This window comes from Dipodomys merriami, unplaced genomic scaffold, assembly GCF_024711535.1.
Source record: "Dipodomys merriami isolate MVZ:Mamm:240054 unplaced genomic scaffold, mDipMer1.0.p SCAF_7, whole genome shotgun sequence".
Taxonomy (NCBI): Eukaryota; Metazoa; Chordata; class Mammalia; order Rodentia; family Heteromyidae; genus Dipodomys; species Dipodomys merriami.
Window position 1 is genome coordinate 26,708,344 of NW_027206290.1, and position 25,042 is coordinate 26,733,385.

Sequence of the window (25,042 nt, forward strand, 5' to 3'; positions counted from 1 at the left end):
TTTTTAAACAGTTTTTTTCATTAATTTTTGTTGTAAAGGTGAGGTTCAGGGAGGCTTACAGTTTCATAAGTCAGGTATTAAGTACATATCTTTCTAAACAGAGTCACGCCCTCCCTCATTTTCTCCCAGTTCTTTTTTCTGTTCATTTTTAAACAGATTTATTTATTTATTAAAGGTGTCTTTTAAAGAAATGAAATATTACTATACCCTCATTCCATCATCGCCTGGAAGGCCTGGAGGGCCTTGGGGACCGCGTTCACCCTAACAGAAAAAGACAATTATAATTAGCACAGGAAATAAGTCTACCAGGCCGCCATCTTGTACAGGCATAGCAGGACTCGTGGCTGGGAAAATTTAGGCTCTAGTTGCCTCTCTGGTACCTCAGACATAATTACAACTTTGCCATTCTTCCTAGCTTTACATATTACTACGCTAGGAAAAATGTAATCTTCTTTGTTTAACACCAAGCATTTAAATAATATAAGTCCCCAAAGCACTTCTCAAACGAGTTAAAGCATTAAGAAACTTACTTGCTACAGATTGTTAGGTAAGGATTTACTTTGTGTATGTCTATATAAATATGTTTTATCATTCACATTAATCAAGCATAATTCAAGAAGACTAAATGAATTTCTTGTTTTAAGAGAAATTATAAAGGGAGTTGAACTAAAATAGTAGGTAGTGTTTATTATCTAGCAAGCTCTAGATTCTTTCAAGAGCTCTAAATCCAATCACCATTATCAAAAACAAAACAAACAACAGCTGTATATATGAACTCTCTCTGTTTAATATCCCACTGAAAATATCCACGGGAATGCTCTTCATAATGGTGGTTTGTTTAGCTTTGGCAAATTATGAGTTCTTGCATTGGAGAAAGCCTCATGCCATCACAAAGTAATAACAAATTGGCAGTATGTTATTATACTTGTTATTATACTAATGGCAGACTCATCACAGATGCCTTTTAAGTGTATTTCCATGGACAAAAACTAAGAAAGAAATTTAGGAATTTTTAAGGAAGAAGGTTCAAAATTAAATCATGTCTTTCTATTGACATCTTCTTTCCCCACGTCCACAAAACTAAACCTCCTATCTGAACTTAGGTATAGATACTAGAGTCTCCTTAGATGAAATGTCTGAAAACAATTTTAGAACTGATACTGTATAAGTGATATTATCTGTCTTTCCCAGAACTAGATAGAATGACTGATAAATGGATTCACAAGTACTTGTTTTCTTCTGATTTCCTAAAGCCCCTTAGTGCTGGCATATTTCATAGCATTCACATTATTCCAGGACAAAAATGTAACAGCAGAAGCTTACCCTGTGACCTTTGTCCCCTGGCAGACCAGGTAGGCCATCAAACCCTCGATCTCCCTGTAAAAATCACAATCATCGTCACCAAACAGTCCAAACATGCACTGCAATTCAAATGTCAAATTTCATTTTGCATCTTCCACTTTGGTAACAGCATATATAATTTCCCAGGGTAAAATGACAGACAAGAGGTGAAGATCCAAATCCCTGACCCAGGATGAACTGCTGACCTTTGACCCAGGTTCTCCAGGCATTCCTCTTCCTCCATCAGCACCTGGGCGTCCCTGGTGAAACCCAAGAATAGAATTCAGCCAAAGGGATTCCTATCAAGAGGAAGCTACCAAAAACAAATTAACTGATCATGGCAACTCAAGCAAATTAACCAAGAAAACTTGGCCATACCCTTTTTCCGGGTTTTCCTGTCGGACCAGGTGGACCTTGAACACCTCGAGGACCCTAAATCAAACCATTGAAAGCAGAAGGTAGAGTTTTGGATTAGTAAACACAGTATCTCCAAGAGAAATGGCTTTAGAGATTGAAGTCCTCTAGGAATTTATTTCTATATAAAATAGCCACATAAAACACAGAAGACAAGGGAACTAAATTTTTAGCAACAGCTTCTCATAAGAAAAGACATACTGCTATTTCAGTTTGTTGTGTAGATGTGTGATTATGTAATAGCAAATAAACACACAAAAAACACAGAGTATCATGATGAATTTCTAAAACTTGTGAATATCCTGAATTACGCATTTTCTTCACAGGGGCTTCACATTTCCATTGACTGAAAGCCATCCATTCCTATTTTCTTGTCTTTTTAAACCTTCTTCACTTTTCTTCACATTTTTAAAATGTCTTCTAGCCATTCTCTTTCTCATTCCAGTTATGTTGAATAGTGATTACCATTTCCCATATTTGAATATTTCTATTAGATTATTAACTACTAAAGTTTTCAAGTTTTTGTTTCAAATACTTTTTTTTGAAATTCCATTTCATTATTTTTTTTCTATTTTTTTATTGTAAATACAGAGGGGTTACAATTCTATGAGCAAGATAATGAGTACATTCTTTAACTTAGCACAACTCCTGTGATGTGTTTCTCCAATCATGTCCAGAATGCTGGAGAATTTCTTCTTCATTTCCCATGGGTTAGCTATGCATTTAGTAGCAATACATCCTAAAGTTATCTTAACACATATCTTATACCAGAATTGATAAGTATTTTTAAAATATATTACTACATAGCTAATACTAAATCAAGAGTATTGCCAGTACAAATATTATGTATGCCTGTATATTTATCCTTTTATACTCTTTGACATTAACGTTAAATATTAGTATACACTGAATGCAATAGAAAATAAACATTTGAAATTATAAGTAACTTTACAATTACTGCAAAATGCAGCTTCTTGAAATGCAATGATAAGATTAACTAGGGTCTAAAATAAATTAGGGGCTAAGAACATAGCTTTAAGAATAACTTGCTGCCACATTCGTGAACTTTGCAAAATAATTATAGTCTGGCCCTTCATGTATTGAATGTTAATATCTTGATGCAGTTCTCAGTAAGTACAAATACCTTCCATGCTTCTAGAGACATATTAACGAAGCTTGAGAACAAGGCAGCCTTATCTTGAGTTAGTCCAATAATTTCAGCAGTTTTCCCTGGATTTTTGTTTTTTCATTTTTGCCAAAAGCTGTGGTTCACATACACAAGGAAACGCTCCTCCTAGTAATAAAATCTTGGAACCTTAAACAGATTTGAGCTTATATGTTCACATTTTTCTCAATTTCCTCACCACTCTGAACGTTTGAGGCTGGTTGACTTCTTTTAAATATATTAAATAACTTTTATGAGACATGGCGCTAAATTGACTCTCCACAGAAAACATGGGCAACTATAATTGTTCCGCCCCGCTCTACAGAATCTCTAGCTAATTGAGTATTCGGAAGGCTTATTTCTTTCAAGTCTGCTCCAATTACAATTGAAATATTGTTTAAGTTATCCAGATTATTGACCACCAGTGGTCAACTATTTGATTTATCAATTAAGGAGAGGATGGGAGTTTTAAGGTAAATAGATTTCTTTACTTGCAAAAAGAGACAACAGATGTTTCACTAGTACTCATATGTAAAATGCAGTCAAGAATAATTGGGTGTGAGGAAGAATAGACTGTTTGTTTGTTTTACCTGAGGACCTGGGTCACCACTCTCACCTTTGGCCCCCGCAGAACCAGGGCCCCCCTGTAGAGAAAAATTGAGAACATAACCCAGTTTAGCTATCATCTAAGCATTTTAACTATCATTTCCATTATTGAAATAAACTCATATATTTAATCACATTGTTAAGATCTCATTAATTAATGCAATAAATTTTCAAGTCTACTTCTTTTTTTGTTTCCTTTTTTGTCAGTCTTAGGACTTCAACTCTGGGCTATGGGTGCTATCCCTCAGCCCTTCAGCTCAAGGCTAGCGCTCTACCACTTGAGCCACAGCACCACTTCCAGTTTTCTGAGTGGTTTTATTGGAGATAAGAGTCTCGCAGACTTTCCTGCCCAGGCTGGCTTTGAACCACAACCCTCAGATCTCAGCCCCCTGAGTAGCTAGGATTACAGACGTGAGCCACCAGCACACAGCTTCAAAGTCTACTTCTCAACATACAACTGATCTCAGTATATTAACTGAATGTCAGTGTGTGAACTATAAGCAAAAATATAGTTCACTCATTTCTGAGAAGTCATTTCCATGAAATCAGAGCACTTTTTGCTCTGATTTTTACATTTGCGTTGATAAATAAAGCATTATTAAATCAATCTACACTGTGATATAGTACTGTGGCATATTTTAATGAATCATATTGAATTGAGTCCTTTTATATAATGAAAAATTTGGCAAAATTCTGCTTATTTTAAAGACAGGGATTTTCAGATGCTGAAAGACATAACAATAAAATTTCCCAGACAAATGTTATTGGTATAATTGTCCTGAAAAACATGTCAAAGCATTTGTTCTTAGCTGGCTTTTCTTTTCCTGATGAAAATAACTTAGAATAATTATTCGTTGCTATAAACATACATAATTTGAAAAGAGCTATGAAAATTTGGCTTATTAGCAATATAAAAAATAAATTGATTCATAAAGGAGTTGTACGTTCAAAAAACATAAACACTAGGCTAATCACACTCCCTAAAAGCATTGTAACATTAAAAATGAACACAGCAGTTATAGCAACTTCATGATGAAGACATATACTGTGTATGTTTCAGTAGTTTCTGATTCTTAAAATAATCAACACATATTCTATTGAATCAAGTGTTGTATCAAACCATAATAAAAATGAGCATTATGAAAAAAATCTATGAAAAGCTCTCTAGAGCCTCCTGGTGGTACTCAAGTAAAGTAACTATTACGATTATTCCCAAGAAATATAGGAAGTCAGGAAACATAGGTTTTCTAATACTGAAAATTAAAATAATCATGACTTTCTACCTTCAAATAAAGGATTCTTGCAACTAACTTTCTGCAGGAGGAAGTATAGGGCTTTTCTTTAAATCTGATTATTAATCACTGAATAGAATATAGTTATTAAATGACCCGTTTATTCATAATTAATTAGTTGCATTAAATAATCTGCTTATGAGCACTAATTAATCAACAGATTAGTTAGTACCTTGCCTAAGGACACACATTAAAAATTGTCCCATAAAAACATAGGATCAAAATATGGGAAAAAACAATCTATATATTCTGTGCATATTAAAAATAGCTGGACTAAAATAACCACATAAAATATGCTTACATTAAGATAATGTTTATATTAGTTTGAAATATTGATATAGACTTTTTAAATTTAATGGATTAATATATTGTACTCTGAAATCAGATATCTGAAACTGTAAGAATGTGTTGCTAAAGAGTATAATAGAAATAATAACCATTTTAAAGCAATAATGCTGAAAAGAAAATGGTGAGTTATTTTCTCTCCATGTCTATGCTTTGACATTCTCTTTCATATATTTTTTTAAAGTTTTTAATTTTTTTGTTGGTCATGGGGCCTGAACTCTGGGCCTGGATACTGTCCCTCAGCTCTTCTTCAGCTCAAGGTTATTAGCGCTCTACCACTTGAGCCACAGCGCCACTTCTGATTTTTTCAGCTTATGTGGTGCTGAGGAATCGAATCCAGGGTCTCATGCATTCAAGGCAAGCACTCTACTACTGAGCCACTTTCCCAGCTTTTTTATATTTTTAATCAGCATAAATTAAATATACAAGAAGGTGATACTCACCTAAATGCTTGTGGTGTACTTTGACAAAGTTAACCCCCTCTATATTAACTTTCTTCATATCTTTTTGAGTGTGCTACTACTCGGTTTGAAAATATATTGATTTTTTTTTTTTACATTTTTGCTGCTATTACTAAGGCCTTACATTTTTTTTCTTCCAGTCATAGGGCCTGAACGCTGTCCCTCAGCTCTTCAGCTCAAGGCTAGCACTCTACCAGTTGAGCCAGAGCACTACTTCTGCCTTTTCTGAGGAATCGAACCCCGGGCCTCCTGCATGCAAGGCAAGCACTCTACCACTGAGCCATCTTCCCAGCCCCAGGGCTTACAGTTTTATAGGTTAAGTTATGGGTATATAACTTGGTCAGTGTCACCCCTTCCTTCCTTCCTCCTCATGTTCCCTCTCCTATCCCTACCTTCAAGTGCCATAGGTCAGATTTTACATAATGTAGGCTGACTATAATGACATTTGCTACACTTTCTCCCTCCATTTGTGTGCCCTCCCATTTGCTCACTCACCCCCCTCAAACATATCTCCATTTCCTGGTACTTTTTTAGATAAACAGTTCGTTAGTTGTTCAGAGGAGTTAGGCATTTGGATTCCTCCTCTAAGTATATCCTTAGTCAGTTTGTTTGGATGCTAATGCACTGAGAAAATATGTTTTCTGTTTTCTTCTCCAAACTCCTTGTTGTGTTCTTAGTGATACTCCTTCCGTAACATGTATGCTTCATCCTTTCCCTTTCTCCCTACTCCACTGGCTCAGTCCCAAAAAGACAAATATTGCAGAATTTAGACTTAAAAATAAATTCTTTAATTACCTTTTTAGTAGGACACTGATTAATAATGTTTATGTGGTTATAAACATCTTTTTTTTTTTTTTTTTTTTTTTTTTGTCGGTCATGAGTCTTGACCTCTGGGCCTGGGCTCTGTCCCTCAGCTCTACAGCTCAAGGCAAGTGCTCTACCTCTTGAGCCACAGCATCACTTCCAGTTTTTTGTTGGTTAATTGCATTTTCCTGCCTGGGCTGGCATTGAACTGCGATCCTCAGATCTCAGCTTCCTGAGTAGCTGGGCATAGCTCCTGGCTCTTTGCCAAGGCAATCTGATACAACTCATTGACCCATTCTGATTGGTGAAGGATCTAATATAGCCTGCGTCTCTTGGCTATAGTCAATCTCTACCCTTACTATGCATAAGCAGTTATTTGTGATTGTCACCATGATTAAAAGTTCCTTTGTATAATTCACTTTTCAAGTTTCTAGAATGCAGCTTAGAGACAGTACAACAGATTTCCAAATATGTATGACCTTAAAAGTCAATCTAGGCATTCATGAAACTGCAGTCCATTAGGTCCAATTCTGAAAATATACAATCAGAGTCCTATGTTCTGGATCCAAAAAAAAAATTTAAATACCAACGTAAGGCTTCAGCTTCACAAAATTGTAAAACCCCAACATTCTTTCTTTAGGTATGTAAATTTGAGTTTCTAACTAGCAACTAAAATGTTCACATTCACTATTTTTAGGACCAATCTTACACATTACTTCATTAATAAAGAGGTATATTGGAGCTGAATGTATACCAGTAAGAACATTAGAGAAAAATTAATCACATCTTTATTAGGAACCTACCACAGGACCAGGCCTTCCAGTGAGACCCATTGGGCCTGGTGGACCTCTTAGTGCAATCTAGAAAACAAAACACACCAAGTTCAGAACAGTTTCAGAAAAGAGCATATTAAAACCCTGTAGCTATTTGCACAAGTAATATGGCTGTATATTACAAAGAATGAAATGAAAGTTTCTAGAATGAAAATGTCCAATGGAATTCTCAGCCATCTTTTACCATGCAGAAACTTATCATGGATGGCATGTTAGGTTTTCATCATTAGTAAAAGTTAAAATTGATTTTAGAACAGCAAACTTAACCAGTGATAGTTTTCAACTATTAAGTATACTTGAAAATAAATATCTTTTTCCTCTTAAGTGTATGATATAATTCTTATTCAAAATTTTAAGTATTTCAAATAAAATATTTGATTTTTCTGGAATTTTTTTCCTGGAATTAAATCTTTTTCCTGGAATTATATTAGGAAAAATTATTTAAAGTCAAGCAGCACAAAACAAGACTGGGCCAGAAGTGTTAGGATGATATGATTTTAATATGCTTCAATTTAGTATTATTTACTATCTTTATCTTCTATAATAATAAGCATAGTAGACTTATTACACACTACTGTTTCACTGACTATTGAAAGGTGAAATGATAATATTCAAAATGTTGGAAAACATACAGTACATTAGTATGATGTAGTGATATGGTGTTTTGAACATTAGCTAGTCCAAAAGGCAAACCATAGCAAATAAAAATAATACTGTGATGGAACCATTATATTAGAATGTGTGTAAGATGTAAAGAATGAGAACTCCAACATTCCACTACTAACTCACCACAAGACTTTTTGACAATACACTTCTTAATCCTTGAGAGTAAATATCAGGAAAATTAGAATTATATGCTTGCTACCTATTTTTCAAGCAAGATAAGAATAAAATCAGGAATTCTATGGCCTTTAAACATGTAAATGCAAATAACCACCTTATAGGTTTAAAAATAATATCATTTATGTAAAAAGAACTATTTAGTAAATCGTTATGAATATCTTTATATTAATGACAAAAGATTTTTGCTACTTTTAAACATGATACAAATAGTGATTTTTTTTAAGATTAATAAACTGGGAAGTACATAACAAATATTGAGAGTGAGTTACAATTTCACAAATGGTTTATTTAACAATTTGAGGAATAAAAGAGAATTACTGACATAATGTGAAAATGGTTGCCATATTCATACCAATCATAAACTCTATATTTACTTTTTTCCTTCAAAAGAAATACAATAATATGAATGAAATATCAAGTAATTTATGATTCCTTCCTGGTTTATTCTTTTGCTTATTACAACATATTTAAATATGTTTTTAACTAAAATATAGTTTAACTAAAAATATTTTAGTAAAAATAATTATGTTCCATAGACTACTGGCATATGTTAAATAGCCCATAAGGACACAATAAAGAACTGTCTTTCAGAGTTTAGTCTCTTAATTACATCAAACAATTAATCACTGATTCCTGTCTTCACAGGTGTGAAAGATGGCAAATACTAGATGTAAATCTAGCAATACTCTTCTGTGTATATATGTATATATATTCCTATATATACATATATATTATACATATATATTATACAAATACATTTCCATTATTTTAAGAAGCTAAAAAAGGAGTGTCATTTAACAAAGCAGTTTGTAAAAACAATGCATCTTGATCAATATCATCCTTTCAAAAATCATCTTAATTTTATTTTGTACACTGAATTATTTTTTAAAGAATTTTATTGTACAGAGGGGTTTTATTGTACAGAAGAGTTTTATTGTACGTATGTAAGGTAATGAATACATTCTTGTATACTGAATTTTTTATGTCATTTGCCTCTTCTCTTTATTTGCCTACTACATTCTCCTTGATCTCATCCGACCCAACCCCTTTCAAGTACCTGGTTCCTGGTGTCTATTTTGCCTTTCTAGGCATTACACTATTTGAGTTTGCCTTTGAATCTACTATATTTCAGTTAATACATCTGTGTATACTTGCATACCACCCACTGTATTTTCTTACAAGTTATAAGCCAATTCTAGCTTCTACACATAAGGGAAATCATGCTTCCCTTTGTCTCTCTCATCCTGACTTGCATAATTGTCACATCATTTTCCCAGGTGTTTTCATTTCTGTACAAATGATACAACATCACTCTTTCTAATAGATAAGTAAAATATGAGAATGCACGTGTGTGATAGGAGACTCTCAGAATTACAAGGGTCAGGTATTTATTAAGTAATGACTATGTATTACTACAAAAAATGAATATAATTTTACCATTTTCTACCCATGCACTATGCATGTATACTGTTCATAGTGGTAGAATTTTCATGGGCAGGCATGCATATTTGACATAGTGTAAGGTTTTGAGAATCAACATGATTTCTTACCCGAGCCTGCTGCAGAATGGCCTGGGCTTGTGCTTCCTGAGCAGAGATGGTTGGTCCTTTGGAACCGTCACCACCATAACGGAACTAAGACAAGACAACATACAGAAAATCAAAGCTGAGCTTTCTTAAACTTGTTAAGTCAAGTACCTTAATCAACAGACAAAAACGACTTACCTGATGTGTTAAATTTTACAAACTCCAAACATACTCACAGTGCGAAATCATAGTGTTTAAATTCTATTAAAATTCTGTAGCTATCTCTTCTGGAAAAAGGCTCTTCTAGCATTTAATCATTTGTGAAAGAGATTAGAAAGTGTTTTCAAACTTTAAATTCTCTAACTTCAAATACTTTAGAAAAACCATCATGTTATTTCTAGTTACTGCAATTCTACTCATGCTACCAATTCGCTTGTAAAAATTCCTAATGAACTAACTCCAGAAATGGCTGATCTCCATGTTGACCCAAATTTCTGGTGTCTTCACAAACACAGAGCTAATATTTTCCTTCTAGCATGATCATTTTGCTAATTCTTGAGCAATACACTAGAAAATAGATCTTCCCCACATCCCTTCATAAAATTTTAAAGATCTGATTTAATTTCAAGTTCAGTGAGAGTAATTTTCACTCTAAGTAATAATTTCTTTGTATTTTATTCCATTTAAAATAATCAAAAGAGTTTTACAAAGGACTCATCCAGTGAAACCAATCAATTTTGGACAATGAAAAATAGCATAGTAGATATGACTTCTTAAAAGTCAATCAACTCTTGTCAATATAATCATATGATGTTCAATAACATCTGAAACATCTTTTTGAGTACCACCAGTCAGTGTAAGGAACTACTTGATTAGAAATAGTAAGAAAATCTTTGACAAAAGTGTGATCAAGTGTTTTAACAGTTTCAGTGCAGAGATTCTGAGTGCTTACCAGAATTACATTAAAATTCCTCTAATTTCCAAAAGCTCTTTGATACCATATTTTTCTAACTCATGAAATGTGACAGTTTTTGCTTGGGGGTTAATTTTGGTTTGTTTGTTTGTTTGTTTGTTGTTTTGGACAATGGTACAGTTAAAAGTCTTTTTCAGACACAATATGACAACACAATCATCTTCACAAAATCCACATACCGGTAACATCAGCATAGTACCAGGAGGGCCAGGCAGGCCATCAGCCCCTGGTAAGCCAGGGCGTCCAGGAGGGCCCTAGGAGAATAAACAAAACAAACAAGATTTGTCAGAAGTAAAATAATTTAGAACAATACAAGCCTACATTTTGGAACTCTCAATTGCCTTCTTCAGGTTGGTAAATTAATAAAACTCCTTTTAGTTAATATATCTACAAAGGAACCTTGTTTCTTTGCACATGTTTCTGAGGGTTTTACTAATCTTTGGTTATTAATGCACAATGAAATCAATGTAAGGATTCTGTTCAAACTGCAGAAGTTAAAGTATTTCCACATACTATGGGGACAATCCCTATGAGGAAAATCCGGGAAGCAAGTAACACTCTTTCAATTCAAAACAAAACTTAAACTGGACATAATGGCTCATGGCTATAATCCTATCTATTAAAGAGGCTGAGATCTGAGGATCATAGTCTGAAACCAGAATAGTCAGGGAAGTCTATAAAACTTATTTCCAATTAACCACAAAAAAAGCTGACACAACTTCCTGGAGAAAAAATACTAGGGTAGGCAGCGATGCCCTGAGTTTAATCCCCAGGTCCAGCAAAAAAACAACAGATAGAAAAGAAACTGAGCCACCACTGGTGGTTCACTCCTATAATCCTAGCTACTCAGGAGGCTGAGATCTGAGGACCGCAGTTCAAAGCCAGCCCACTAGAAAACCAGAAGTGGCTCTGTGGCTCAAAGTGGTAGAGTGTTCACCTTGAGCTGAAGAGCTCAGGGGCAGCACTCAGGCCCAGAGTTCAAAATCCACAACCCACAAAAAAAAAGAAAGAGAAGAAATAGAGAAAAATGAGGGAGGGGGTAAGAAGTTTGACAAGAAATGTACTCACTACCTCACTTATACAACTGTAATCCCTCTGTACACTACCTCAACAATCAAATTTTAAAAGAAAATGAAAGAAACAAATTAATGTATGTGTAAGTATTCTTTAATTGTCTATTTAATAGACCACCTAGATATATTATGTTCATCTTCATGTTACAGGAAATGTCCTCTTTGAAATCAATATTTCATGAATAAAATCATTAATCTTAACATTAAGAATAACATGTTAAATTTAGTCAGAATCTCATTTTTAAAATATATTTAGTGTGTGGATTTATGCAGGCAAACTTATGTGTGCGTGGAAGCATTTATGCCAGTTAACAATAGCTATGTATGTGATTATAAAGAATATCACATATAGGTATGTGAGTATGTGCAAATGACTTGTATATAACTGTAAAACCTTTCACTCACCCTATCACCAGGGTCACCGGGGGGTCCAGAAGGACCCTGTAGGCCTGGGGGACCCATAAGGCCCTACAGAGGAGAAAACATAACAAGATATCAGTAAGCACTCTCACTTCATTAGCATGCATGCACATTCAAGTTGCTAACATCAACAAACACTTCACTTATACTTTATAAATACAGCCTTATCTTGGAAACACCTGTCCTACTTAGCTTCCTGCAAGAAGACAACTTAGAGCAGCCACTGTTAGCATACCTGCTCCTCTAGGAGGTGGCTCTTTGGTGAAGGCCAAGTTCACCAGATAAAACAGGACAGAGAACATGGTAGTGTACAGACCCAAGAGGAATGCTGGTTGCTAGTAATTTCTAAAGAAATGGTTTACATCTAACAGTAGACCTAAAAAATGTGATACAAACTTGAAAATGCAAGCCTTTACATATTTTTATCTATGCATGTCAAACATTATGTCACCTATGATCCTAGTTACTCAGAAGGCTGAGATCTGAGGATCATAGTTTGAAGCCAGCCTAGGTAGGAAAGTCCATGAGATTCTCATCTCTAATAAACTACTTAGAAAAGCCAGAAGTGGCATGGTGGCTCAAGTGGTAAACTGCTAACCTTGAGAAGATGAAGCTCAGGGATAGTGCCCAGTCCCTGAGTTCAAGCCCCAGGTCTGGCAAAAAACAAAAACAAACAACAACAAAAACAGCTCCACTGTAATTAGAAATCTCGGTTCCAAGCAGAGACATAATTACATCTTCTTAATAAATAAAAGAATACTATTCTTTTTAATTTTATAATTTCCCTGATAATTGGTTAGAAAATGTATACATATTTAAGGGACAAAAATCTTCAAAGTCAGCTCTAATTCCGATGCTCCAAAGAAAGAGCAAAGCAGAAGGGAGGGCAAATCTACCATGTCTTCTAAAATATTTGCCATTAGCATTTGATATTCTAATTTCTCTCAAATATACAAATTCAATAATAGAAGAATCTTATACATTCAATTGCTATAAACATCAGAAAAAATATTCTTAAATGGTTTACATACTGCAGGTCCTGCTGGTCCAGGGGGTCCTTCAACAAGCATTCCCTATAGCAAGAAAAGACAGGCAATCTTTACCCAGAAACACCACCATCAGTCTCTTAACTAAGTGACTATAACAGAACACTATATCATTGCATTTTAAGCAAACAAACTGTTGTACGTTTATAATCTTTAGCTGCTCAGGAAGCAGAGAACAGGAGGATCACAGTTCGAGGACAAGTGGGCAAGAAAGTTAGCAACACCGCAAACTAATTACCCAAGTGGATGTGGTGATGCACACCAGCTATTTGGAAGGTATAGACATTCTACCATGTGTGTAGAATTACACCATGGTATAACCCCTGCTTACACTATATATGATGTTGGTATATGTGGAGGGGAAGGGAAAAAACAAATTGTTAAAACAGGAATACAGGAGGACCTATTGCAACAATAAGATGTACAAGTCGTTATGTCGAAAAACAAACTTTACAACTTTGGTGGGGGGTCGGGGGGGGGATGCGAAGGGATGGGAAGGGGAAACAAAGTAGGAGGCTACAATGCTTGATAAGAAATGTACTCGTTATCTTACCCATGTAATTGTAACCCCTCTGTACAGTATTTTCACAATAAAAATATATTAAAAAAAAAAGAATTATACCATGGGCAAAATATAGACCTTGTCCAAGAAATAACCAAAGAATAATCTAGGGGTATTGCTCAAGTGTTAGAATACTGGAAAGTGCTGTGGGTTCACATTCCATGTTGCCAAAAACAAAAGCTGACTTTTCTATTCCTAAAATTATAAAATTAGCTACAAACATGTTTGCTCAGGAAAAGGGAGAATTACAGAAAAAAGAAGTATCAGGCCTTGGGGTTTCTCTCTTCAAGAGTATCAAAGGATGAACTGGTAGGAAAGAAATGGACATTTAACAGCACAAGTGTTAGCAAGAAAAAGATTTTGGACTGGGTTTTCCCTGGTGCTCAGGTAAATTCTATCACTAGATAAGAATTTGACAAATCTACATGTGTGAAGGAGTAAGTGCTCCCTGAGCACTTGTGTTCAGGAAAGTGGAGAAAAATCCAGTCCAGAGGAACATAGAGGACATATAAGATATACTCGAGGCAAGAAGAGGGTTACGGGAAATATTCATGATTGAACTGAAGTTGGAAATGATAATGTCTCCTTATAAATGTGTTGGTGAGGGGCTGGGAAGGTGGCTCAGTGGTAGAGTGCTTGCCTTACATGCATGAGGCCCTGGGTTCGATCCTCAGCACCACATAAGCAAAAAGAAAAAAGCTGGAAGTGGCTCAAGTGGTAGAGCACTAGCCTTGAGCTGAAGAGCTGAGGGACAGCGCCCAGACCCAGAGTTCAGGCCCCACGACCGGACCCCCCCTAAAAAATGTGTTGGTGATGTTACGTTGAAAAAATCTCTAAGCCTGTCATAGATATGGACAGCCAAAGACCTCAAAACTTTTAACATTATTTTTTTAACTTTATCTCTGTTGTTCTTTGTATTTTTAATATCTGTGTCCTTGCCATTTGTACAAAGACACCATGACTCTGAGTTAAACATGCTACTCCCAATGATAATGTGTTTACACCCTCAATTGGTGGACTTAGAAGAACAATAGTAAAATTACTTCTTAGTAAAATGTTCCTCATTGATACTGAGGGTAACAATAACAACTCAAATTTTAGAATTTTTACTTTGGAAAGAAATAGAGATTTATTTCATCATAGAAGTCAAAGATTTATTTCATCAAAGAAGTATATATATATATATACTATATATATACATATATATATACTATATATATATAGTATATATATATACTATATATATATAGTAGAACAAAATACAATTTGGATCTGAAAGAATTAAATGTGCTAACTAATACATTTCTAATACATTATGGGAGAAATCATAAGATTAAAAATTAAGAAAGCTAAAAATCATGTCCTATTTGACATTTGAAACGTCATTTTGGAGGAGGGGGTTTTGGAAAGATACACATCAATTTAAAGTGTTTGAATTGACCAATTTCACATATACATTATACGTATCCAGGATGTATGTATTCAGTCACACATATACTTTTTATTAAATTTTTAATCTGAACTTCAAGAGGTTGTACTGAGGGTTCACAAGTTGACATGTCCAGTTAAGTGCTCACTGCTTCCTGAACAATCACCCCTTCCATCTCTCCACCCCTCCCTGCTTCTTCTGTTCGGAAGACTCATTTCACATTCTCCATTTTCTCTATCACATATGTACACAGAGTATTCTGACTATATTTGTCCTCTGCTCCCTATTTTATTCATCCAACTACCCCCCACCTGCTACCCCGCCTAGGAAAATTATTTTAGACCATTTTGGTACATTTTTGTTGCTGGCAAATGAGAGAATTAGACTGTTAAAAAAATCTCAGATACTTTCCAATTCCAAAATGGCATATCTGTATAACTTCTTGGTTTCACTGAAACCGCATTTCCCAGAAGGGACATTTATGACTTACTTATTAGTGGCGGATTATTGACATCAGGCCACAAAATATTTTCACTGTGAATGCATGAACAGACATTTGTAATTAAGGATGATGGTGGTTTATAATATGAATTAAACAGTATCTGCAATGTATTGAAGCACAACTTACAGGTTCCACCACAGCTGGTTCACCCTTCTGTCCTTTTTCTCCATAGGCACCATGGCCATTTATCTGTTGGATGAAAATTTTCAAACAGCCAAAATGACTTCGATCCAATACATCCATTTTTCAAGGGTTGAAGAAAAATTTAATCACCTTAATGTGTTTAAAACAATCATTAAGTATGTACTTTAAACAAGAGAAACTGATTACAGTCCAGTAGTAGAAATAAACATTGATATTTAATATTTAAGAGGAGACAAAAGAGTAACTTCCTATCAGAGAAACATGACGATTTCAGTAACCTCATTTATTATTCCACAATACTGTGATTGGTTAATGGTTAATTAATGATTGATAGATTTGATATCATTGGATTAAATTAAAAATAATAATCTAAAATGAAAAAATCTGGCTTACTAATGGTAGTAACAGTGGCTATATTTTAATATTATTAATGACAAGAAATGCTGGGTTTAATGCTATTCAAGGTTATATATTCAAAGGAAGATTCCAGCAAAGAGGACTGAGATTACCACCACCCCCTCCCCTCTTCCCCACCAAGGTTCCAACTGGAAAGAATTACGAAGGAGGATTAAGAGGCTAACTTTTTGTCATTGATATACAAACTCAACCTGCAATGTTAAACCTGAAAAGACATTGAGACAAAGATGAAAACAGACAAACCTATGAAGAAGACACACAAGGACACACAGCCTAATGCTGACTTACACTTGTCTCTGTGAAATCAGTTTCTGCTGGTACGCCTGGCCCAAATTCTTCAATAGAGGGGCTGGTTGGTTTATCTTCATAGTCATAAAAATCATATTCGCCTAAATCTCCATCTACCGGAAGGTCAGAGTCCCTGCCGTCTATTTCTTTGTTTTCATATAGTGTATCCTCGGAATTTTTCCTCTGAGGGTCATAATCCTCTCCAGTAAGATATTCTTCAGTAAAACCTTCTTCAACAGGATATGGCTATTCATGTAAGTTGTAAGGGATTGGAGAATATGACGTTTACTGTTAGTAAAGCAAGGTAAGCATTTGCGATTACAGCTTGATGGCATGTGACAAGAAGAAATTTTTATTACTACTCAAGTAAGACTGAAGGCCAGGAAAGCTTTCAGTCTCATTGGGAGAAATACATTTGTACATTTAGATGCACAAAGAAATATTGCTTTCCAAAAGCTTTCATAGAAAATAACTTGTTAGTTGACTTTAGTTTTGAAGATTTGAAAATTTTAATTATGCACACCAGTAAATTTTCAAATCTCACAGCATATCATTTTGAAATATAATGGCTATAAGCTCGATATTCAGTCCCTGAAATAAAATATCAATGATCTATTATTGTGATGATTACTCAGAATATAGTATATGCAGAAAAGCATATACTTACTGGAAGTAAGTAAAATATGAATTACAGTTCTCACAATTTATTATAATAAGATAGAAAATATTAATAAATGATCCTATAAAGGATGAGTATTCGAGACCTGATAGTGCATAATCTCATAATCCCAGCTACTTGGAGGCAAAGACTTGGAGATCTGTTGTTCAAGTTAACCTGAGAACAACCCCAAGACAGTCTCAAAAATAAACGTGGAGCTGGGCACCAGTGGCTCACACCTGTAATCCTAGCTACTCAGAAGCCTGAGATCTGAGGATTGTAGTTCAAAACCAGCCCAGGCAAAAAAGTCTGTGAGCCAGAAGTGGTGCTGTGGCTCAAGTGGTAGAGCACTGACTTTGAGCACAAAGAGGTTCAGGGACGGTGCCTAGGTCCTGAGTTCAAACCTAAGATGGCAAAAATGAACAAATAAACTGGGTATGGTTGTGCAAGAGAACAGTGGTCTGAGCCAACTTTGTACTAAAACACAGACCTTAAAAACACCAAAAACACCATTAAAAATGTAAGGACTAGAGGCATGGCTCAAATGAGAGAGTGCTTATTTAGCAAACTCCGTTACTGAAAAAAAGGAAAAAAAATAGGCCAAAACTATATATATATATATATATATATATATATATATATATATATATATATATACACACACATATATATATAGCTTCCATATATATGCATATATAATATATATTATAGGTATATATATTATACTATATATCTAAAACAAATGGTATAATTTTCTTTTCCTCATGATAATTTCTTATGGATAGCATAAATTCCACAATATACATATATAAACATATATATAGTGAATTTTATGCCTTTTGTGTTTGATAAGAAAAAAAATAACTTTTTGAATTTCACTTTTAAGTAGCATGTTTTCCAAGGTAACTGAATATAGATGATAGAGTAATATTGAATAGATAAGTAATAGCATATTATGTGAATAAAAATATGTAGATATTTATTCACAACACCATGATTGACTTAGAAATTGTTAACTAAAATAAAATGCCTAATAATCATAATATTTTGTACTCTTAGATAAGGAATATGGATGATCAAAATATGAAATAATTATATCCATGAATTAAAAGCTTTGGTTGAGTTTGAGTAGATTAAAACTTAAAACTATCCATACTCAAAATATTGTTCTAAAATATTTGCATGTTTATTTGTCACAATGGGACAAATGTTTTCAAATATACTAAATTACTCACAGACTCTTTCAATTCGTTTTCTAATATGAAGAACATGTGTTAAAAAGGTAAACTGGATTGGAATTTGATTTTTTTCATGGTCAGATTCCATGTCCTGAGACCTAAGGTTTGTGGCAGAAAAACTGGGGAGATTCTTATCTATAATGAACCAGTGGAGGTGTGGATCAAGTGGTAGAGCACCAGCGTTAAGCACAGAATTTGAAGGGACAATCTGAGTTCAAGGCACAGTATTGGTACCAAAATAAAAAATAAAAAACACATGTAAGATACAAAATTCAGGAAGGAAGATTTATATCAGTGTGCACTTAAGTATTTTTCACAGAAAATTATGGAATGGGTAACATATACTATTCAAACATAATTGATCTTACATTCTTTACAAATTTGAAAACAAAAATTGTTATCAAAATCCACTAAGAGTACATTCATTCCAAACTCTTGCTGATGTTAGAATTATGCGTGATTATGGATCAGCTGAAATGAAATTCTAATTGTATCAGTGAATGATACAATTTTCACTTCAGAAGATTCTTCTCAGAACCATTGTGAGAATGTCACAGGAGCAACAGTGAAAATGGTATCATTGGCCAATTCAGTTTCACCAGTTTTCTCCTTGCATAAAGCAAAGAGTTATGCAAATCCTGAATTGCCATTGACTGTGAATGAACAGCTTATAGTAATAGTAACCCAATGCTATGGCTTCTCTGACCCTTCATGAAACTATTAACACATCCCATGTTTTAGAAATTATTAATTCTTCCAGAGTGAAGCACATCATAATTTATTGAACATTAAAAAGAAAAACAGTCAATGGCTGAGGTAAGACTACCTATGTGTATTACCTCATTCGTGCCAGACACAGGAACAGGAGTTTCTGTCTGGTAACTTTCCATTGTTCCATAGTTATACTCTTGGAAATCTTCTACAATATTGGCCTAATGATAAAGGTAAAAGAAAAACAATTAGCAAACTTATAAGGGAATCCCAAAGAGGTGAAAAAAATCATGAATTAATTGGGGTATAGTATTAGCTAAGTGATAATGTATCTAGTTGGGGTAAGTGTATGGCTTATCATCATAGATCTTCCAGCTTATCTAGGATAGATCTTGATTGCTTTTTTTCTTGCTACCTTTACCCCTAGCTTGGCTTTTGCTGGTGCTTGATAACTTTTCTTCTTCTTGGATGCAAATTTTTCAGATTTGGGGGGTGTAAACTTTTTGGTTTCCTTTGAGTAAGTAGTCACTGTCCTCGTCTTCTTTTTGAAATTGGATTTCTTTTTCTGTAAAATGTGATGAAAGATGGGATGGACAACATAAATAAAGTGAGAAGAGAAATAAAGAACACGGCTGAAAGGAAAGATGAGCAAAAGTGAAAGGCGGATACTGTCTGCACTCCACCAGGAAAGCTATTGTTGAAAAATAAATCCTTGTTATTATTTCACAAAAAAAGGATGAATGACAGGTTTGTGATAAGTCTGAAGAACAGTTGGCACAAAGAACCACAAGATGACGAACAATGGGACACCATATACAGAGACACTACTTTGCGTTTACCTCCGTTTGTGCTACTGTCTCCTCTGTAACAGTGGGTCCCTCTGTTACAAGCTCAGGCTCTTTATATTCTGTTTCTCCATACTCATAGTCATATTCGAAAACATCCTCAGGTGCATACTACATTGCAGAGGAAAAAATACCAGGTGTCGTGGTTAGCGGCAAGTGATACAGTTAACAAAGTGAGAATCCTGTTCTTAACCTTTTACTTAGGGTAAAGGTGAAGAGACAGGGAAATACTGTTATTTCAAAGTTACATTGCAAAAGCAAGTATTATACTGACTTCTTTGGAGTATAATAACACAGGAATGAAAAAGCAGGGTTTCTAAGAGCAAGGCAGATGTTATGATTGTGAGGAAAGTAAAGGGTTTGAATCCTGATTCAAATTCTCTAGTTATTGAATATTAAACATAGCATGTTCCTGGACATAGCTATTAAATATTCATGTTAGTTTTGAATGCCAAAAAATAGGTAAAGTTCCACTGAAAGGATTTTGTCAAAATTTCCATAGGTATGTATTTTGTTAAACAATCTGTTTAACAATGAATACATAAAGAAAAATTGTCTCTAAAAGGAAAAGATTATCATGCCTATTTTGCAGGAATGAGAAAAGGAGAGAAAGGAATACAAAGAATATGACCTGGACAATGAATATGTTCTAGAAATTATAACCAATGGAAAATTGAAATCAAAAATTTATTCAGAAGTCTCTGATTTCTTGTAGAATTACCTATTTCACAATGAACATGTAATACTTAGTCTGAAATTAGTGATTTTTCTCTCTATTGAAAAAAAAGATCATACCATTTAGGCATCTTAAATTCTTTAAACGGAACTCCTATTGGAAAAATAGTAATTTATTCTAGATACTGTGTTTGAAGGGGAGGGGTAGAAGTGTGGGAGCAGGTAGGAGGGGGAGGGAAGGGATAGTGGGAAGTGGTAACAATGATCGACAAGTAATGTACTCATTGTCTTACTCATGTATCTATAACCCCTCTGTACAACATCTTAACAATAAAATAAAAAATAAAAGAAATAATAACTTGTAGATAAAACTTTGAAATGACTTTTGAATTAGTGGACCTAAATAAGTCATAGCTAAATATGTTGAATCTCAAATAAAAAAATTAATTTGTGAATTGAAAGAACACCCTATATGCTAAAAGAAGAAGGAAATAATGTCTTCACTTGTGATGCTAAGTATCTACATGAAAGCTTTAATTTTTCCATCAAGCACACAAATGTTCAGAAACATGAATATTTTTTAATTCAAAATAACTATTAAAACACTAATGACATACACAGCATAAAGATTTTAGCAATAAGTTCAATAAGCTCAAACTAAATTATGTACATCCAAAAAATGCAAAAAAGAACCTATCTGTACTAGAATTTTCCTTGCGTTCCTTCTAATCTCTTTTAATCTTCCAGGAAGATAGCAGTGAACTACAAGTATTTCAGGAAGTATCTTAGAAAGCCAGCTAACAGGCTCTATTAGAGACAGCAATGCAAATGCATGCAGACTTCACAGACATAATATGTCTAAATTGATCCCATAGACATTTTGCACATCTAAGCTCAGTGAAAATAAATCCACTAGAGTGAATGCTTCTAGATGATCCAGCTAAAGGCTTATGGAAAAATAAATAGAGCATTCCTTTGGTGCTCCTTAGGGTTGCCAAAACTCCAATTTGCTAAGATTAATAAACAAACTGAGATGTTTCCCTTTTAGTGCAAAGTTCATTTGCAATGAACATACAGGGGAAGCAATACAGCAGATTCTTATTAGAATATCCCTACATTTGGTAAAATAGAAAAACACATATAGAAAATAAATTTTGGGGGTTTTCATTCATTTCAGGCAAAACACAGTGCCTCAAACTTCCAGGAAATGTAATCCAAATCATTATTGAGTAAATACCATGTTTAGCTACATATTAACTAAATACTAATGGTGACTGAATAATATCCAATGAGTAATTTTCCTATAATTACAGTCATCCATGCTGGAATATAAAATGTTATGTTTCTGAAACTACTAGCTACCAGTTTGAAATAAAACATGGGAAAATCTGCAGGTCCAGTATCAAGTCTCTAATCCCAGTACTCAAGAAACTGAGGAAAGACAGTAATAAATTTGAGGCAGAATGGTGGTAAGTTGGAGGCCAGCTGGGGCTACATAGTGAGACCATGCCAAACAAACAAACAAACAAACAAACAAGAAGAGAGGAGAGGGAAGAAGGAAAAGTGAGGGAAGGAAGAGGAGGAGAGGGAAGGGGAAGAAATTGGAGAAAAGGGGAGGGGAAGAAAGAGGAGGGATGATATTTTCAGTTTAAACTTTAGAGTTTTAAGTTTAAGTAGCCTTTTTAGAATGAATTATAAAGATCTAAAGCAGCAAAAGCATGGAAAAAGTTGTAGTTTTAAATCTATATCAGAGGAACTAACTTTATATTCTGCTTTTCTATCCAGAGAGGAAAATCTCTTCCAACCTTCCTAATCTCTTCTATTGGAAGCCTTGCAGAATGAAGAAATGTCAGCATGGTTGTGAGGGAAATGGGGTATAGAAGACATACATTTCATGGAACACTAGAGTAAAAAACATACTTCTTTTAGGGTTTATTTAGGAGTCAATAAACAAAAATCATTTTCCTTCTTCTTATTTCTTTATCTGACCAGCATCAATTTGGGGGGGGGGGGGCAGGGAAGGAATATTTAGTGTACAAGAAGCTCTATAAGCTTTTGGGAATATGCTGCTCACTGTAGAATTTTGAGAATGGCTTGATGAATATATGCAAAGAAATGCATAGAGACAGACTGATTCCAACTCTGAGCTCTGACTCAGCTAGGAGATATCAGAATCTATGATGAGAAAAGATCTTCTGAAAATATTGTAAACTTTGTTCTCAGCTCGTTAGACAAACTGTCATCAATAAAATCCTGTGTATCTCTCAGAAGTGATTACAGTACATATTCGGGGGAAGTCCGTCTTTATGAAAGATTTTCTTTCCTTGGCTTTATTTTCCTTTTATATTCTTTGTAGAAAAGAATAAAAATTGCATGACATATGACATTAGATGTAGTGTGTGGAAGAAGAATGATTCATATAGAAATATAACATATAAATTCTTAATATAATAAGGAGATCATTTAGTTACTGTTGTAGTTAAGAGGTAGCGTATAAGTTCAAGTAGGATTAAAATTGATGACATTATTGTAAAATTAAAAATCTATCAATAATATATATATCTCCCTCTATGATGTAATACAATCTTGTGTCAAGCACATGCACAGTTGCGTTTTAAATGGAATAGAGTGAGTTATACAAATATAGCAGTGGACAAAATTACAACTTGGAAAAAGCATAGGTGAGTTAGTTTACAAAAATGTAATGCCATAAACTTAGTGATTGCCTATTTAAGAATGTAAAGTACAAATTGAATGATTATTATAATATGCAATTTATGTTCATTAATCACTGGCAAGTTATTGTTTTGCTGTTTTGCTTAGGTAAACTATCAATTATGACAACATATACTGAAGTGACATATTAAGGACACTGTACAAAATTAATATAAATATGTCTACTAAGCTATTAACTAGCATTTTAAATTCTAGTGTGGAATGTTTATTTTTGGAAATGACAATCGAATCTAGGCTTATAGAAGAAAACTAGAGCTAATTCTTCCTTTAGGAAAGTAACAAACATTTTATTGTAACCTATTCAACATATAAACTAGTAACAAATGTAATTTTCTATTGCATTAGTCAACCAATTTCTACTATAGCTGGGTGTAATTTTTTTCATCAAATTCTTCTGGTAAAAACAAATTTGTGATCATAGTATCATGTTAAATATTCATTTAAACTAAAATAGAAACAAGGAAAGCTTACTTTTAAATAAATTTTACAAGCTGAACAAGAACTAAGCTAATTTGCAATAGTTCAGCAGAAGTGACATTACAGCAGTAAAAATGTGTGAACAAACCACTCAAAGGCAATGTATTAAAAGTGCATACCATCCTATTTCCAAAAGTCAGAGCCACTGCTGTAATTGAAAACAATAGGCATCATTTTCCATAAGAAAGTAGCAAAGTAGCCATGTGCTAGTGGTTCGTGCCTGTAATACAAGCTACTCAAGAGAGTGAGATCTGAGGATCACAGTTCAAAGCCAGCCTGTGCAGGAAGGACTGTGAGATTATTATCTCCAATTAAACAACAAAGTGCTGGAAATGAACGTGTAGCTCAAGTGTTGAGTGGAAAAAGCTAAGCAAGAAAGGAAAGGAAAGGGAAGAGAAGGAAAAAGAGACAAGGGGAGAGGTGAGAGGTGAGGGAGTGGAAGAAAGAAAGAAAAAACAAGAAGGAAGGAAGGAAGGAAGGAAAGAAGGAAGGAAGGAAGGAAGGAAGGAAGGAAGGCAGGCAGGCAGGCAGGCAAAGAGAAAGGAAAAAGTAAATCTATAAATCTTGTCCAGTAAATGCTATATATTTAAACTGAACCTTCACACAGCCCATGACAAACAAGAACCAAATCAATAGGTATTCCACTGTTGTCCTGGAGTACATAGAAAAAACTATTCAGTGAATCTTGAGGAAATGAACAGAATGAAGTACTTGGGAATCATTAAGCAGTTGAACAAAGTATCCAAATATTTTTTCTTTGCTCTTTAATAATTTCCTTCCTGCTCGCTTCTTAAGACATTACCTGTTTTAGGAAAACATTGACATTTATCATGGAATAAATGATTGCAAAAGAATCTTTCTCTCTTTAAAAATAAAATGCTAATGTCAAATATATACTTTCACAGCTTAATCATAAGATCAAAGTTGAATTCATATCATAAATAACAATAAATTTTAAAAGCACTATCATCGCTATCTTAACTACATAAAACTCAGAAGGTTGGAACTCGTATTTTAAAGGGAATAAAAATAGTATTTGAGCTATCTTTTAGAACAGTTTGAGTTCTAGGTCCATTCTAAAGTTGAAAACCTAATTTTATTTCTACCAACTAAAATCTCTTAGCCTTTGTTTTAGCCATTCTATGAGAAACAAAAGGAAAGAATAAAAGCAAACCTCTGAATTTTCATTCAAATAAACCTAGGAACATTACAGTAGTA

The 25,042-nt window shown here is 34.1% G+C and overlaps 1 protein-coding gene across 1 annotated transcript in view; it reads right to left on the reverse strand.

The window, feature by feature from the left end:
• The window catches only part of Col11a1 (collagen type XI alpha 1 chain), a 171,228-nt gene that overhangs the window by 97,393 nt on the left and 48,793 nt on the right, over window positions 1–25,042 (reverse strand). Inside the window, exons 6-19 of the mRNA XM_070007851.1 lie at window positions 19,931–20,047; window positions 19,220–19,312; window positions 16,485–16,730; window positions 15,762–15,824; window positions 13,128–13,169; window positions 12,082–12,144; window positions 10,783–10,857; window positions 9,655–9,738; window positions 7,232–7,288; window positions 3,511–3,564; window positions 1,720–1,773; window positions 1,548–1,601; window positions 1,324–1,377; window positions 208–261 (exon numbers count right to left, since the gene is read on the reverse strand). Coding sequence (XP_069863952.1) covers window positions 208–261; window positions 1,324–1,377; window positions 1,548–1,601; window positions 1,720–1,773; window positions 3,511–3,564; window positions 7,232–7,288; window positions 9,655–9,738; window positions 10,783–10,857; window positions 12,082–12,144; window positions 13,128–13,169; window positions 15,762–15,824; window positions 16,485–16,730; window positions 19,220–19,312; window positions 19,931–20,047 — 1,110 coding nt within the window. The remainder of the gene's footprint in view (window positions 1–207; window positions 262–1,323; window positions 1,378–1,547; window positions 1,602–1,719; window positions 1,774–3,510; window positions 3,565–7,231; window positions 7,289–9,654; window positions 9,739–10,782; window positions 10,858–12,081; window positions 12,145–13,127; window positions 13,170–15,761; window positions 15,825–16,484; window positions 16,731–19,219; window positions 19,313–19,930; window positions 20,048–25,042) is intronic.